This window comes from Lynx rufus, unplaced genomic scaffold (assembly GCF_022079265.1).
Source record: "Lynx rufus isolate CCGP_SWC_20201006 ecotype Redwood Valley unplaced genomic scaffold, mLynRuf1.p SCAF_3, whole genome shotgun sequence".
NCBI classification, from domain to species: domain Eukaryota; kingdom Metazoa; phylum Chordata; class Mammalia; order Carnivora; family Felidae; genus Lynx; species Lynx rufus.
In genome coordinates this window covers 121,952,601-121,966,357 of record NW_025814845.1, presented here as the reverse complement: position 1 = coordinate 121,966,357, position 13,757 = coordinate 121,952,601, and the positions used below count along the sequence as shown (strand labels likewise).

Genomic DNA, 13,757 nt, shown 5'->3' with positions numbered 1-13,757 from the left:
TCCTGATTTTGCTCTCCTATCCTATTTTTACTGATCAACATTTTTTTTTCTTTTATTTATAGGAAAAGTTAAAACTTGTATTTCTACTTTGAACTTTATAGCCACCTGAAGATCCAGGTCTTATTCAGATCTATTTTGGTGACTTGGAGGATGTAATCATTGCCTTGGAGAGGGGCCAAATCTCTTTTTTTTTTCATATCTCATTTTTATATGTAGTCTCAACTCTCACCTCTGTGCAAATATTTACCAAATGTTTATTTCAACCCTGTGTGACTTCTAGGTTTCCATTCCCAATTTGGGCAATTTGATAGTTGATCACATCTCAAAGGGGCTTTAGGTCTCTCCAAATCAGAATTAATTCCTTCTTCCCTTTTAAAACATACATTGTAGGGGCGCCTGGGTGGCTCAGGTAATGATCTCATGGTTTGTGAGTTCAAGCCCCGCGTCGGGCTCTGTGCTGACAGCTCAGAGCCTGGAACCTGCTTCTGATTCTGTGTCTCCCTCCCTCTCTGTCCCTTCCCCACTCATGCTCTGTCTCTCTCTGTCTCAGAAATAAATAAACATTAAAAAAAAATTAAAAAAAAAATAAATAAAATAAAACGTACATTGTAGGAAGCCATGAAATGTCCTCACCATGTTCTTCCATGGCTTAAAGTTGTTTAGATGTGCATCTAATATAAAAGACAATGTACCCTATCTCTAAGCTTTAAAAGATTAAAAGCCTGGAATTATGCCAAGTAGTTCATAGTTATCATGTGTATTTATGTATGTATGCATGGAATGTGGGAAGGGTTAGCTTCTTAAAACATATAATTGTTGGCCAACTAAAGCAGATGCTGTAGCTGCCCCAAAGAAACACGCAATCTAAATAAATGCCATGCACTTGCTGTGGAGATACATCTTTGGCCACATTCCCTGGCTCTACCTTACAACCACATTGCTAATTTTAACCCATCCTTTATGGAAATTTTGGGGTACCGCTGTGGGCAGAGGTGTACTTGATAAGAATAGGGTCTCATAAAAAGAAGGGAATTGGAGGAAAATAAAAATGAGTTCAAAGAAACAAATGAACAAACAAGGTATTTAAAATTCTTGGAAGACGTTTACTTCCAAAACAAGCTGGATTCCTTGACTTTAAAATCTGTTCCTGAATCATCTTCCTCAGTTGTAGAGGAAATATTATTTCTAAGTGTGAGCTGCAGAGACAGATTCACTCACAAGTATAAAAAATGCACCTCTTGGGGCGCCTGGGTGGCGCAGTCGGTTAAGCGTCCGACTTCAGCCAGGTCAGGATCTCGCGCTCCGTGAGTTTGAGCCCCGCGTCAGGCTCTGGGCTGATGGCTCAGAGCCTGGAGCCTGCTTCAGATTCTGTGTCTCCCTCTCTCTCTGCCCCTCCCCCGTTCATGCTCTGTCTCTCTCTGTCCCAAAAATAAATAAAAAGCGTTGAAAAAAAAATTTAAAAAAAAATGCACCTCTTTTTAAGTTTTGGAGCACTTTTACTGCCATGAAATATAATGCCTTTTGCTCTTGCCTTCTTCCTTTTGTTCCCTTTTCTCAGATCTCAACAAAATAATTTGTGTAAATAGCACGTATATATAAGAATTTGTTGCCATGTTTGAGGAGATCTTTGTTTCTTTTTGTTCATTGAGATACTACAAATGCCTAAAATATAGTAGATGCTTAGTAAGCATTTGTTGACTGGTGATTTTTCCCGAGCTTGGTCTTACTTATTGAGCAGTATCTGTGGGTATGGTGGGGGCTGCAGGGAATGGAAGAGCCATGAATGTGGTCCTGTTATTTTGCTTAAGGGAGTGTATTAGTTTTCTGTGCTGCCACACCAGAAACACAAACTGGGTGGCTTCCAATAACAGAAATTTATTTTCCAGAAATTATTCTAGAGGCTAGAATTCTGAAGCTAAGGGCCACGCTCCCACTGAAGGTCTAGGGAAGAATCCTTCCTGGCTTCTGGCTTGGGCTGGTTGCCAATTGTCTTTGGTGTTTCTTGGCTTATGGTAATACAATTCCAGGCTTTGCCTCAGTCTACACATGGCCATCTTTCTGTGTCTTCATACTTACCTATACTTGTAAGAATACCAGTCATTGGATTAGGGTCCACCTTAATCCAGTAAGACCCCATCTTGATTTGATTGCATCTGCAAAGAACCAATTTCCAAATAAGGTCACATTTGTCAGTTCTGGGGGGACATGGATTTTGGAGGACACTATTCAGCTCAGCATGAGAGGGCTGAATAGAATGTCAAATATGAGATGATGAGATTTTGAAATGTTGGCATATGCCAGTGTTTCTCAGCCTCAGCACTATTGACATTTTGGACATGGTAATTCTTTGGTGTTGGGAGGGCTGTCCTGTCTGTGCTTTCCAGGTTGTTTAGCAGAATTCCTGATCTCTGTCTACTAGATGCCAGTAACACCCCCCCACTTGCTGAATTATAACAACAAAAAAGAGTTTCCAAACATTGCCAAATGTCTATAGGAGGCAAAATTGCTCCTGCTGGAGAACCACTGGTATATAAGTACAAAATGGCATTTTCTCAGAACTACATCTTTTAAAAGGATGTTGTTCTTATGGTGCTGGGAGAACTGGACAGAAACATGCAGAAGATTGAAACTAGACCACTTTCTCACACCATTCACAAAAATAAATTCAAAATGGATAAAGGACCTGAATGTGAGACAGGAAACTATCAAAACCCTAGAGGAGAAAGCAGGAAAAGACCTCTCTGACCTCAGCCGTAGCAATCTCTTACTTGACACATCCCCAAAGGCAAGGGAATTAAAAGCAAAAATGAACTACTGGGACCTTATGAAGATAAAAAGCTTCTGCACAGCAAAGGAAATGACCAACAAAACTAAAAGGCAACCAACGGAATGGGAAAAGATATTTGCAAATGACATATCGGACAAAGGGCTAGTATCCAAAATCTATAAAGAGCTCACCAAACTCCACACCCGAAAAACAAATAACCCAGTGAAGAAATGGGCAGAAAACATGAATAGACACTTCTCTAAAGAAGACATCCGGGGGCGCCTGGGTGGCGCAGTCGGTTAAGCGTCCGACTTCAGCCAGGTCACGATCTCGCGGTCCGTGAGTTCGAGCCCCGCGTCAGGCTCTGGGCTGATGGCTCGGAGCCTGGAGCCTGTTTCCAATTCTGTGTCTCCCTCTCTCTCTGCCCCTCCCCCGTTCATGCTCTGTCTCTCTCTGTCCCAAAAATAAATAAACGTTGGAAAAAAAAAAAATTTTGAAAGAAGACATCCGGATGGCCAACAGGCACATGAAAAGATGCTCAACGTCGCTCCTCATCAGGGAAATACAAATCAAAACCACACTCAGATATCACCTCACGCCAGTCAGAGTAGCCAAAATGAATAAATCAGGAGACTATAGATGCTGGAGAGGATGTGGAGAAATGGGAACCCTCTTGCACTGTTGGTGGGAATGCAAACTGATGCAGCCACTCTGGAAAACAGTGTGGAGGTTCCTCAAAAAATTAAAAATAGACCTACCCTATGACCCAGCAATAGCACTGCTAGGAATTTACCCAAGGGATACAAGAGTACTCATGCATAGGGGCACTTGTACCCCAATGTTTATAGCAGCACTCTCAACAATAGCCAAATTATGGAAAGAGCCTAAATGTCCATCAACTGATGAATGGATAAAGAAATTGTGGTTTATATACACAATGGAGTACTACGTAGCAATGAGAAAGAATGAAATATGGCCCTTTGTAGCAACGTGGATGGAACTGGAGAGTGTGATGCTAAGTGAAATAAGCCATACAGAGAAAGACAGATACCATATGGTTTCACTCTTATGTGGATCCTGAGAAACTTAACAGAAACTTAACAGAAACTCCCCCAGAAATGGGGGAAGGGAAGGAAAAAAAAAAAGAGGTTAGAGTGGAAGAGAGCCAAAGCATAAGAGACTCTTAAAAACTGAGAACAAACTGAGGGTTGATGGGGGGTGGGAGGGTGGGGAGGGTGGGTGATGGGTATTGAGAAGGGCACCTTTTGGGATGAGCACTAGGTGTTGTATGGAAACCAATTTGACAATAAACTTCATATATATATATATATATATATATATATATATATAAAGCATGTTGTTCTTTGGCTAATATATTAGGTCTTCAAGAGAGTTGTATACAGGTGACAAAATGAAGTAAATATTAGTTAGGGTTGCTGCTGTTGTCCTCATAGTGTTAACACATTTGGGGTGATGCCACCCTAACTCCAGAGAGGATTTTCCAGAGGGCAAAGATTAGGCCTGTTGGTTCACAGCAGTATAGCCAGGGCCTGGCACAGTGTAATAATAATTGCAAACTTAACATATTGTTACTACTGTATTACTCTATATGTATTATTTCATTCACATAGTAAATTCTCAGTACATCTTTATAGAATGACTACCCGTGGGCTGAACTGAATGTATGCGTGAATATAGGTTTTTATTTCTGGTATCCTAGAAGGAATAAAATAATATTTGCTAAACAGAAGGGAGCTTCTTCCGTTGATTCTCTCTCTCTCTCTCTCTCTCTCTCTCTCTCTCTCTCTCTCTCTTTTTTTTTTCCTAGTTTGGGGAATTTTGATTGTTGTATAAGCACTGATACTGTGGTAGATACAATTAGACGTCATACTGAAGGATGTTGCCTATTTGCTCTCCTATATGAGAGCAGTTTATTTTTATTCTGCTGGTCTGAGGATACTGTGCTGAACTGGATAGCCATGGTCCTTGCCTTCTGGAAAATCTCTTTTGGAGCTAGACTGCATCACAGCAAATACTTAACTCTTCAGAACAGTAGTATAGTAAGGGTAACACTAAGATTTGAAGTACTATTTGCCCTCCCTCAATGGATTCTTCTTTCATACCAAGTTATCTACTGGCAATTCTTATCTAACAGTAACTTGTTTCTCTCTCTTTAGGACCACTGAAGCCAGAAATAACGGTCTCCTACATTGCTGTTGCAACAATATTCTTTAACAGTGGACTATCATTAAAAACAGAGGTACTGTCACCTATGGGGCATATCAAAAGCAGGGAGAAAAATTTAGTTTTTGCTTATTATTTTGAAATATCAGAACCCTTTTGTAAAGATGTATGTAACTATGGTCCAAAAGCTTCACTACAATAGAAGATGACTTCAGCAAGGACTTGTGTTTTGAACCCACCTATTAGAGAAATTTTGTAGTTGAACAACATGGACCCTGAGGGTGTGGTTATAATGGGTATGTTTTTAATACAGCAACTGCACTGAATGAAGCATCCACTTGAGGTCTTCCTCAGATTATGGTGGTCAATATGATGGTGACTGCTGTGGCACATTTGAGTTGATGTTTAGTTGGGTTTCCATAACTTTTGTTCTCAGGACTCATGCTGCTCAAGTGATACCTGTTACAACTTTTAACCAATTTGTATTTAAAACAATTTTTTTGTAACATGTATTTATTATTGAGAGACAGAGAGAGACAGAGCATGAGCAGGGGAGGGGCAGAGAGAGAGAAGGAGACACAGAATCCGAAGCAGGCTCCAGGCTCTGAGCTGTCAGCACAGAGCCTGATGCATGGCTTGAACCCACCAACAGTGAGATTATGACCTGAGCCAAAATCGGAGGCTTAACTGACGGAACCACCCAGGCGCCCCACCAATTTGTATTTTTAATGTATATTTTTTGCTGGTATATCTATTAAATATTAATAAGTATTTTAAGAAAAAAATTGAGATTTTTCATACTATGTCACAATTTATCATGAAGATATATAGTTAATGTTATTTATTGACCAGTGTGTCGCTGAACATGGAATTCTCCCAGAATTAAAGAAATCAGACATTTTTAACATTCAAGAGAGGAATAAATAGAATTTATGATTCTCTTTTGGCTTATAACAAAAAAGGAGAAGAAAAATATAGGAAAAAATACCTATTTGCTCTTGAAGAAATTACTTAGGATTTTTAAAGTTGTTATTCTAAGATGCTTATTCTTATGTAGATAGGGAAATCTTACTATGCAAGGATTTTTTTTTTTTTTGGAAATAGCTTTATAAGTTAAAATTTTGTTTCAGCATCATGTTTTGCTTTACTTATTTTTTATTTTAAGTGTGATTGGAATGAGGACCAAATTTAGTTACAAGGACCATCCTAGTAGCAACATGGAAAAAATACGGTTTTAGTAAATTTATGTATTCTGTAGTTATCTGGTTGGTATAAATGTTTTTATTGGAGCATTATTTTTAGATAGATGGGATCCATGTATGGTATCTGTGAAATTATGTCTCAAAAATCCTGAATAGTCTCACTACTATTGAAAATAACTGACATAGGATGAGATTTCCTAAATATGTTAAATTCTAGTTTTTGCAAATTACATTGACATGAAAGGACTATGATCAGTGCTTACAGGGCACAGGCTTTTTCTGTCACCACCTTCATTCTACTGGTTCTCAAATGTGGGGCCTAGTGATACAGAAAAATACTTGCTACCCCTATGGTGCTGGACTATTCTTTGGAGATCTTCCTGATGGTCTTGGCTAATGCCCTTTGTGAGCAGCTGCCTTACCCAAGTCCTCTACTTGGGACGTTGCTCTAACTATGTCCCCTGGTGGCTGCTTAACGGCTACAGCTGTTACTTATGCCATGAGAAATCTGGCAAGAGACTTGATTCTCTCACTCCTTAGCTTCTTGCTTAATGTGATTCTGTAAAGCAGCCAACTTTGTGGGATGCAGGAGTTTAAGAAGGAAGAACGTCACAGCTATCAGCATTTCTCTAAGGACCAAATTCTTCTGTAAGCACCTAGGAAACCTTCAGAGTATTCCAGCTAATTTGGATCTAATGATAAAATGCCTTGATCCTGTGCTTTATCACGGTATCTAAGTAGCCATCAAAGCCATTTCTTCCACCAATGCCCCTTTTCACTGTATTACATTGTCATTTTCAAGATCCATTCAGTTGAAGGTGTTTTAGATTGCATCATTGTATAGTGTTAAACCGTCTAAGTCCTGCTAATTTCCTGGGCAACTGAACCAATGCTTTTAAGTTAGCAGGTAGCAATCTTGTTGTTATTTGTTTTCTAGTTAATAATCTTAAGTTTATTTCAGCTGGGACTACTATTTTTGAACCTTATTAGAATAGTGTGTTTTTGCAGGCAGGAGACAGTAAGTTATTATTGACTTGAGTTTATTTGAGAGCATTCACATTGGTCCCATTCAAGTTTGATTTATATTGAACATTTCACGTAGTATTACCCATTCATTGATGGAATGATGTATATTCTAAAATTTGTTTTGCTCATTTATTAAAATCATAAAGAACTCTGTGTTAATACTAAAAAAATTTAATGCTAAATCTTAAGTCTTATAACTGTTGATTTCTAGATTTTAAAATATCTGTTGAAATGTCTTCTGAAAATTTATTGTATTCAAGTCAAGTAAGGTCACATTTGAAATATATTTGATGTTTAGCTAATTAGGAGCTACCGTTTCAGAGGATTTGTCACTTAATAGACCGTGGCAGGATCAATCTCATATAAACAAATACCTATGAGGTGTCTGTGGCTACAAAGCACTGTGTTTAGCACTGAGATAGAACCAAAGATGGGCAAGATGCTCAGGGCCTGGAAAGGGTCCTGAGTAGGGCAGATTGTACAGGTCTTTCCTTATTTTCCTAAACAGATTATTTTTTGAAGTTCTATTACCTTAGAAGTAAATATAGCAACTTCTAAACTTTACGTTCATGCTGCTTGTTTCCAGCCTAGAGCTATGAGGCTGATTTCTCAGAAAATGAATCAAATGAAGGTCAAATAAGGGTTAGAAGGGAAATTGGTGTGTAAATGAAAATATTTCTACATCTCAGAGTGCCTGATTTTAAGCAATTCTCGATACTGTCGGTGATAATTCTGGTATAATAAATATTTGGAGTATCTTTACTTAAGTTTACTTTAATGGAATTTGACCTGTATTACATGTGAATAAATAAAATGTCATGCAGAATCAACTTTTCAATTATTCATGATGGCATTTATTTGAGTACGTGGCCCTAAACTCTGTATGGGTATGTATGGAGTAATACTATTTTGGATGTTACAGTGTTTACTTGTTTTTTCTTTTCCTTGTTACCTTATTTTATCTTTATGTTTGTATGAAGAAGTTATGGAAAATATATAACCCTGGGTTTTTGTGATAGTCTTAAAATCTTAGTGATACTTCATGCCTATTATTTCCCTGTTGTTAAGAGGCCTCTCATGACCCAACATTGTTGGCCTTTGTGATTCATTTTGCCGGATTCTTTATTGTTCCATTGTCCTGAGGCAATGACAGTTGTTTATAATTGTCATATATTAGATCAGCTAGTATTTTTAAACTAAATTTTGTTTTTTGTAACTTTTTCTGATTATAAAACTAGTATGTACGTATTGTAGAAAGATTAGAAAGAATAAAAATAACTAGCATTAACATCTCTGTGATTTTGGTCCCTTTTTTCCTAAACATGTTTTATACATAGAATATTTAAAAATGAAATACTTAAAAAAATTATATATTTGTAAGTATACATATATATATATACATATACTTGCATAGTATCATGTACATGTACACATATATAATCTTTTTTTTCTTATGTGACACTGTATAGTAATTTTTTATATAATTTAATATTTTAATATAATTTTTCTTCATATATAATAAAATTTATATTTTGCTTACTTTTATGAACATAAATCAAACAGTACAAAAGTGTACATGATGAGAAGTCTTCTTTTCTCCCCTCTATCAGATATGTGGACATAACTAATGTTAATAGTTTCTGTGTATCTTTCCATAGTTAATAGTTTCTGTGTAAAACATATGTGTATTGCACCCCTTCAAGCTGAGGTATTTTGTACTGCTTGCCACCCTGTCTTGTTTTACTCAGAAAACATATCTTGGAGACTGTTTCATATCAACATGTAGAGAACTCCTTGTTTCTTTTTGTATGCTGGAAAGCATTCCGTTGTATGAATGTGTCATGCTATATTTTACTAGTCCTCTATTTATGGACATTTAGGTTTTGCTGCAAAGGATAACCTAAAAATTGCCCATGTTCCCACATTTGGGAGAAAATATGAAGGATTACTTCCTGGAAGTGAAATTGCTAAGCCACATGATACATGCAGTGGAAGTTGTGACAGATACTCCAAGTACCTAGAACAGTGCTGGGCTCTCGGTATTTGTTGACTGAAGGAATGAGTTGCCAGATTGCTGTCCTTAGATTGTGCCAATTTATATTCCTATCGGTTAAGTCGGGAAGGACCTTGTGTTCCCACATGCTTGTCAACACAGTTTTAACATGGTTTTTAATCTTATAACAGTCTGGTTGTACCTTAATTTATTTAATTATTCATCCGTTTTTGGACTTTTAACTCGTTTCCTGATTTTACTATAATAGATGATGCTGTCGTGGTCAATTCTGCATATAAATGCTTGTACCACTTATTATATCCTTAGATCAAGTACCTAGACATAACATTTTGGGGGTTCAAGAATGCGAATTGTATTATAGTCCTCGATATATGTTCCCAAATTACTTTTCAGAAAAGTTATTCTGTTTCATATTCGTACCTGAAGTATATGCAAATGCTTTAGTTATTGCATTCTGGCTGATCATTTTGTTTCTATTAAAAAATTAGAATCTTATTTATTTGGCATTCATCAAATACCTCTGAGTATATCTCAGTGGCATTTGGTGTCAGAACTGTGCGAATTCTTGGCACTGCTGGTGCTCAAGTTTTCTCTGGGGTGGAACTTTAAAAATTCGGATACTGTATTAGGATGGCTCCTTTAATCTTCGATCTGATCCATGGACCTGGTGTGGCTTCTGGTCTGCCCGGTGTTTTCCATTTGCCAGAAATTCCTTAGATGTCATTTGGGATGTTCTGTGACTACACTGGCACTGCTGTGTGTCTTCACACGGGAAATGAGTCCTGTCCATTAAACTGATGAGCTTTGGTTAATGTCTCTGAGGCCAAGGATCTCTTGAATGTCTTACTTGAACTAGGGTAGACATTACAGTGCTATGTTTATAACAGGGGAATCTCTGGCATCTTTGAGGTGCTTTAATGACTTCTTGCATGTTTTATAGGACTGTACTACTTTTTCCACTACTTTCTGAGTTTGTTTTATTTCAACGGAATAACCACATGGCTCAAAGAAATTCAAATGCAAAGGCCTTTGAATTTGTACCTATTTGAACCCCAAAGTTGACCTCATTATCTGTTTTCAGCTGTTAGGCATATAACGTGCCTGGTATGTCGTGTTTAGTGTGAATTTCTTCCCTCTGGGGCAGTAGTGTGACATGATGGAAGAAGAGAGGGGTTTGCTAGCATACCAGAAATGAGTTTGATTAGGAGCCTCATTGTTCAGTAGCTCTCAGCCTCAATCTCCTCCTCAGTAAAATAGGATAATAATATCTAATGGGGGCTGTGGTGAGGATGAAATGAGATAACATACATAAAGTGACAGGCTCAGAGCATGGCACATTGCTGCTGTTCTGTAAGCATTAGCAAGGAAATCCAGAAAGTTGACTTTGGGGAAAAAGCCATTTTGATTTATAGAATATTACTGAGAAAAACATTTTTAAAAATTATGATTTGTGTGTAGATTTGGTAACATCTTGCTAAAGTGAGGCCTTGCTAGAGATTAATCATTTCATTAAAATGAGATAGGTCCTTAAGTAGTTACATGCCTATTTGTTTATAGTGTCAACAGTCCTCAGATCTATACTACCGTACAGGTACTTAGCTCAGTTTTGGTCCAGAATTTTACAAATCTGAATCGTTGGGGTATATTATATATTCAAAGAAATTAGAATATTTCAGAAATTTTATATAAAAATACTGCTTTTTTTTCCATAAGTCTGTCTATTCATGCTTAGAGGTAAAAATTTTAGCTCTGAAATAATTCCAAATTAAAAACTCATTTATTTGATGTTATTTTAGTAGCAGCCTTTCTTGGGAAAAATAATATTCTTACCTTTGCTATTTTGTGTCTTTCATTTTTGCAGGAGCTGACCAGTGCTTTGGTGCATATAAAACTGCACCTTTTCATCCAGATCTTTACGCTTGCATTCTTCCCAGCAACAATATGGCTTTTTCTTCAGCTTTTATCAATCACACCCATCAATGAGTGGCTTTTGAAAGGGTACGTTTAAATATTTTGAAGGGCCCACTTTTTTTTTTTTAAAGTTTTTTTTCAACGTTTTTTATTTATTTTTTTTTTTGGGACAGAGAGAAACAGAGCATGAACGGGGGAGGGGCAGAGAGAGAGGGAGACACAGCATCGGAAACAGGCTCCAGGCTCCGAGCCATCAGCCCAGAGCCTGACGCGGGGCTCGAACTCACAGACCGCGAGATCGTGACCTGGCTGAAGTCGGACGCTTAACCGACTGCGCCACCCAGGCGCCCCGAAGGGCAAACTTTTAATGAGGCATCTGTAGTGACGTTATTGTTTCTGTGGCAACTATATACAAAAGGGCTTATGTGTGGTATCTTATAAGGAAAAAAGAACACTTTAAAAATTATTATCCCTGAAAATTTTTTAAAGTTATTTATTTATTTATTTTGAGAGAGACAGAGACAGCACAAATAGGGGAGGGGCAGAGAGAGAGGAAGAGAGAGAATCCCAAGCAGGCTGCATGCTGCCAGTACAGAGCTGGAGCCGGGGCTTGAACTCATGAAGCCATGCCAACTGAACCACCCAGGTACCCCTAAAAATTATTATCCCTTAAAATGATAGTGTTCATCAAGAAGGTTCATCAAAGAATTTTATAACACAATCTTTTTTTTTCTTTCTGATTTCTAAGTGTTTTATTAGTAAATTGTTTTAAATTGTAATTTCACGGCGCCTGGGTGGCTCACTCTGTTGAGCGTCTGACTTTGGCTTAGGTCATGATTTCGCTGTTTGTGGGCTCGAGCCCCACTTTGGGCTCTATGCTGACAGCTCAGAGCCTGGAGCCTGCTTCAGATTCCGTGTCTCCCTCTCTCTCTGCACCTCCTCTGCTCGCATTCTGTCTCTCTCTCAAAAATAAATAAACATTAAAAAAAATTGTAATTTCAGTATATTTAACCTACAGTGTGATATTAGTTTCAGGTATACAGTATAGTGATTTGACAATTAAAGTTTATTCATTTATTTTGAGAGAGAGAGAGAGAGAGAGGCAGGGGCAGAGAGAGGGAGAGAGAGGATATCAAGCAGGCTCCACATTGTCAGCGTGGAGCCCATTGTGGGGCTCGAACTCATGAACCGTGATATCATGATCTGAGCCAAAATTAAAAGTTGAACACTTAACGACTGAGCCACCTACGCATCCAGTGATTTGACAATTCTATATATTACCCAGTGATCATCAAAGTAAGTGTACTCTTAATTTTAACACAATCTTAAAATGTTTAATCTTAAGGTTCTGGGATGGATACTGTTCTGGAAGTTTTAAAGAGCTGTGTTGGGAGAAAGATGGAAGGGACGAGAAGATGTAAGATATGTGTGCATGTGTATAATGTAGGCCATCAGTTGGGCACTTTAACTTGTATATTCTATATCTTACCAAACGTAGGCAGATAGTGGCTGAATGTAAGTATTTTAGAAGTACAGGAAAGAAAAAAATATATAAGGAGCAAACATTTACCTTTTTACTTGTTCTGTTTATGTTTGCTATGACAGTTGAATTAACAATAGATTTTTATTAGACACTTTTCTTCCATAAAAATGCCATCATGTTTATTCAAAGGATTTAATGAATTTAAAAAATTATTTGAAGTGGTTTAAAACTAACTATAATTTAGTAGCATGGTATAATAGTTAAAATACTGAACTTGGAGTCTGGAGGTTGCTTTCTGACCCCATCCCTAACTGAAGAAGTCATGTAATAGTCTTGAACCTCAATTTTCCTGCCTATAAATAGTGAGGATAGTCATACTTTTACTGTCTGCTTGATAATAATGTTGAGGATCTCAATTGAGATCACTTATTCATTTATTCAAGTCACTTGTTTAGTTCCCACTATGTACCAGGCATTATAATAGGTGTTGGAGAAAGAATAGTGAACAAAAATGGAAAAGTGCAAGTTAGTTTTGCACATTGGGAAGACTTAGGTTGATTGACAATAAACAAGTAAGTAGATGACCAAGATAGAGATCAGTGATGGGAAGTAAAACACAGTGTGATACAGTTAAAAGTGGTTGGGTAGGTAGGCCAGTGATGAATTTAGATGGCAGAGTTCTCGGGGGCAGAATGTTTTAGGCAAAGGAAGTAGGATGTGCAAAGGCTCTAAGGCAGGAACAAGCCTGGTATGTTCTGGGGTCAGGAAAATGACAAGGATGGCCAGATCCTGGAGATACAGAGGAAGAATAATAGGACTTGGAGTTGGTAAGGTAAGCAGGAGTCAGGTCCCACAGAGCCTTATAGGTCCTTGGTGAAAGCATTCAAGTATTTTTCTGCATGCAGCAGGAAGCTCCCGCTGGGATTTAAATGAGGGTGTGTCGTGGTCTGATTTATATTTTCAAAGTAGTGCTCTGGCTGCTGCATAGAGAATAGATAGTAGAGGGGCTGAGAGAAAGGTAGGAGACCAGTTTGGAGGCTAGTCTGGTAAGGTAGCAGTGCGGTAGAGAGAAACGGACATTGGAGAGTGTATTGTAAATTAGAGCTCTCAGAACCTCTGGGTGGATAGGATGTAGAGAGAGAAGGACAGGGAGGAATCAAGGATGACTTC

The 13,757-nt window shown here is 37.9% G+C and overlaps 1 protein-coding gene across 4 annotated transcripts in view; it reads left to right on the top strand.

Moving 5' to 3' along the window:
- Window positions 1–13,757, top strand: part of SLC10A7 (solute carrier family 10 member 7) — a 254,752-nt gene that overhangs the window by 4,756 nt on the left and 236,239 nt on the right. For all 4 annotated transcript variants that reach the window (XM_047091249.1, XM_047091252.1, XM_047091251.1 and 1 more), the window contains exons 2-3: window positions 4,945–5,027; window positions 11,055–11,191. In XM_047091249.1, the coding sequence (XP_046947205.1) occupies window positions 4,945–5,027; window positions 11,055–11,191 (220 nt within the window). The remainder of the gene's footprint in view (window positions 1–4,944; window positions 5,028–11,054; window positions 11,192–13,757) is intronic.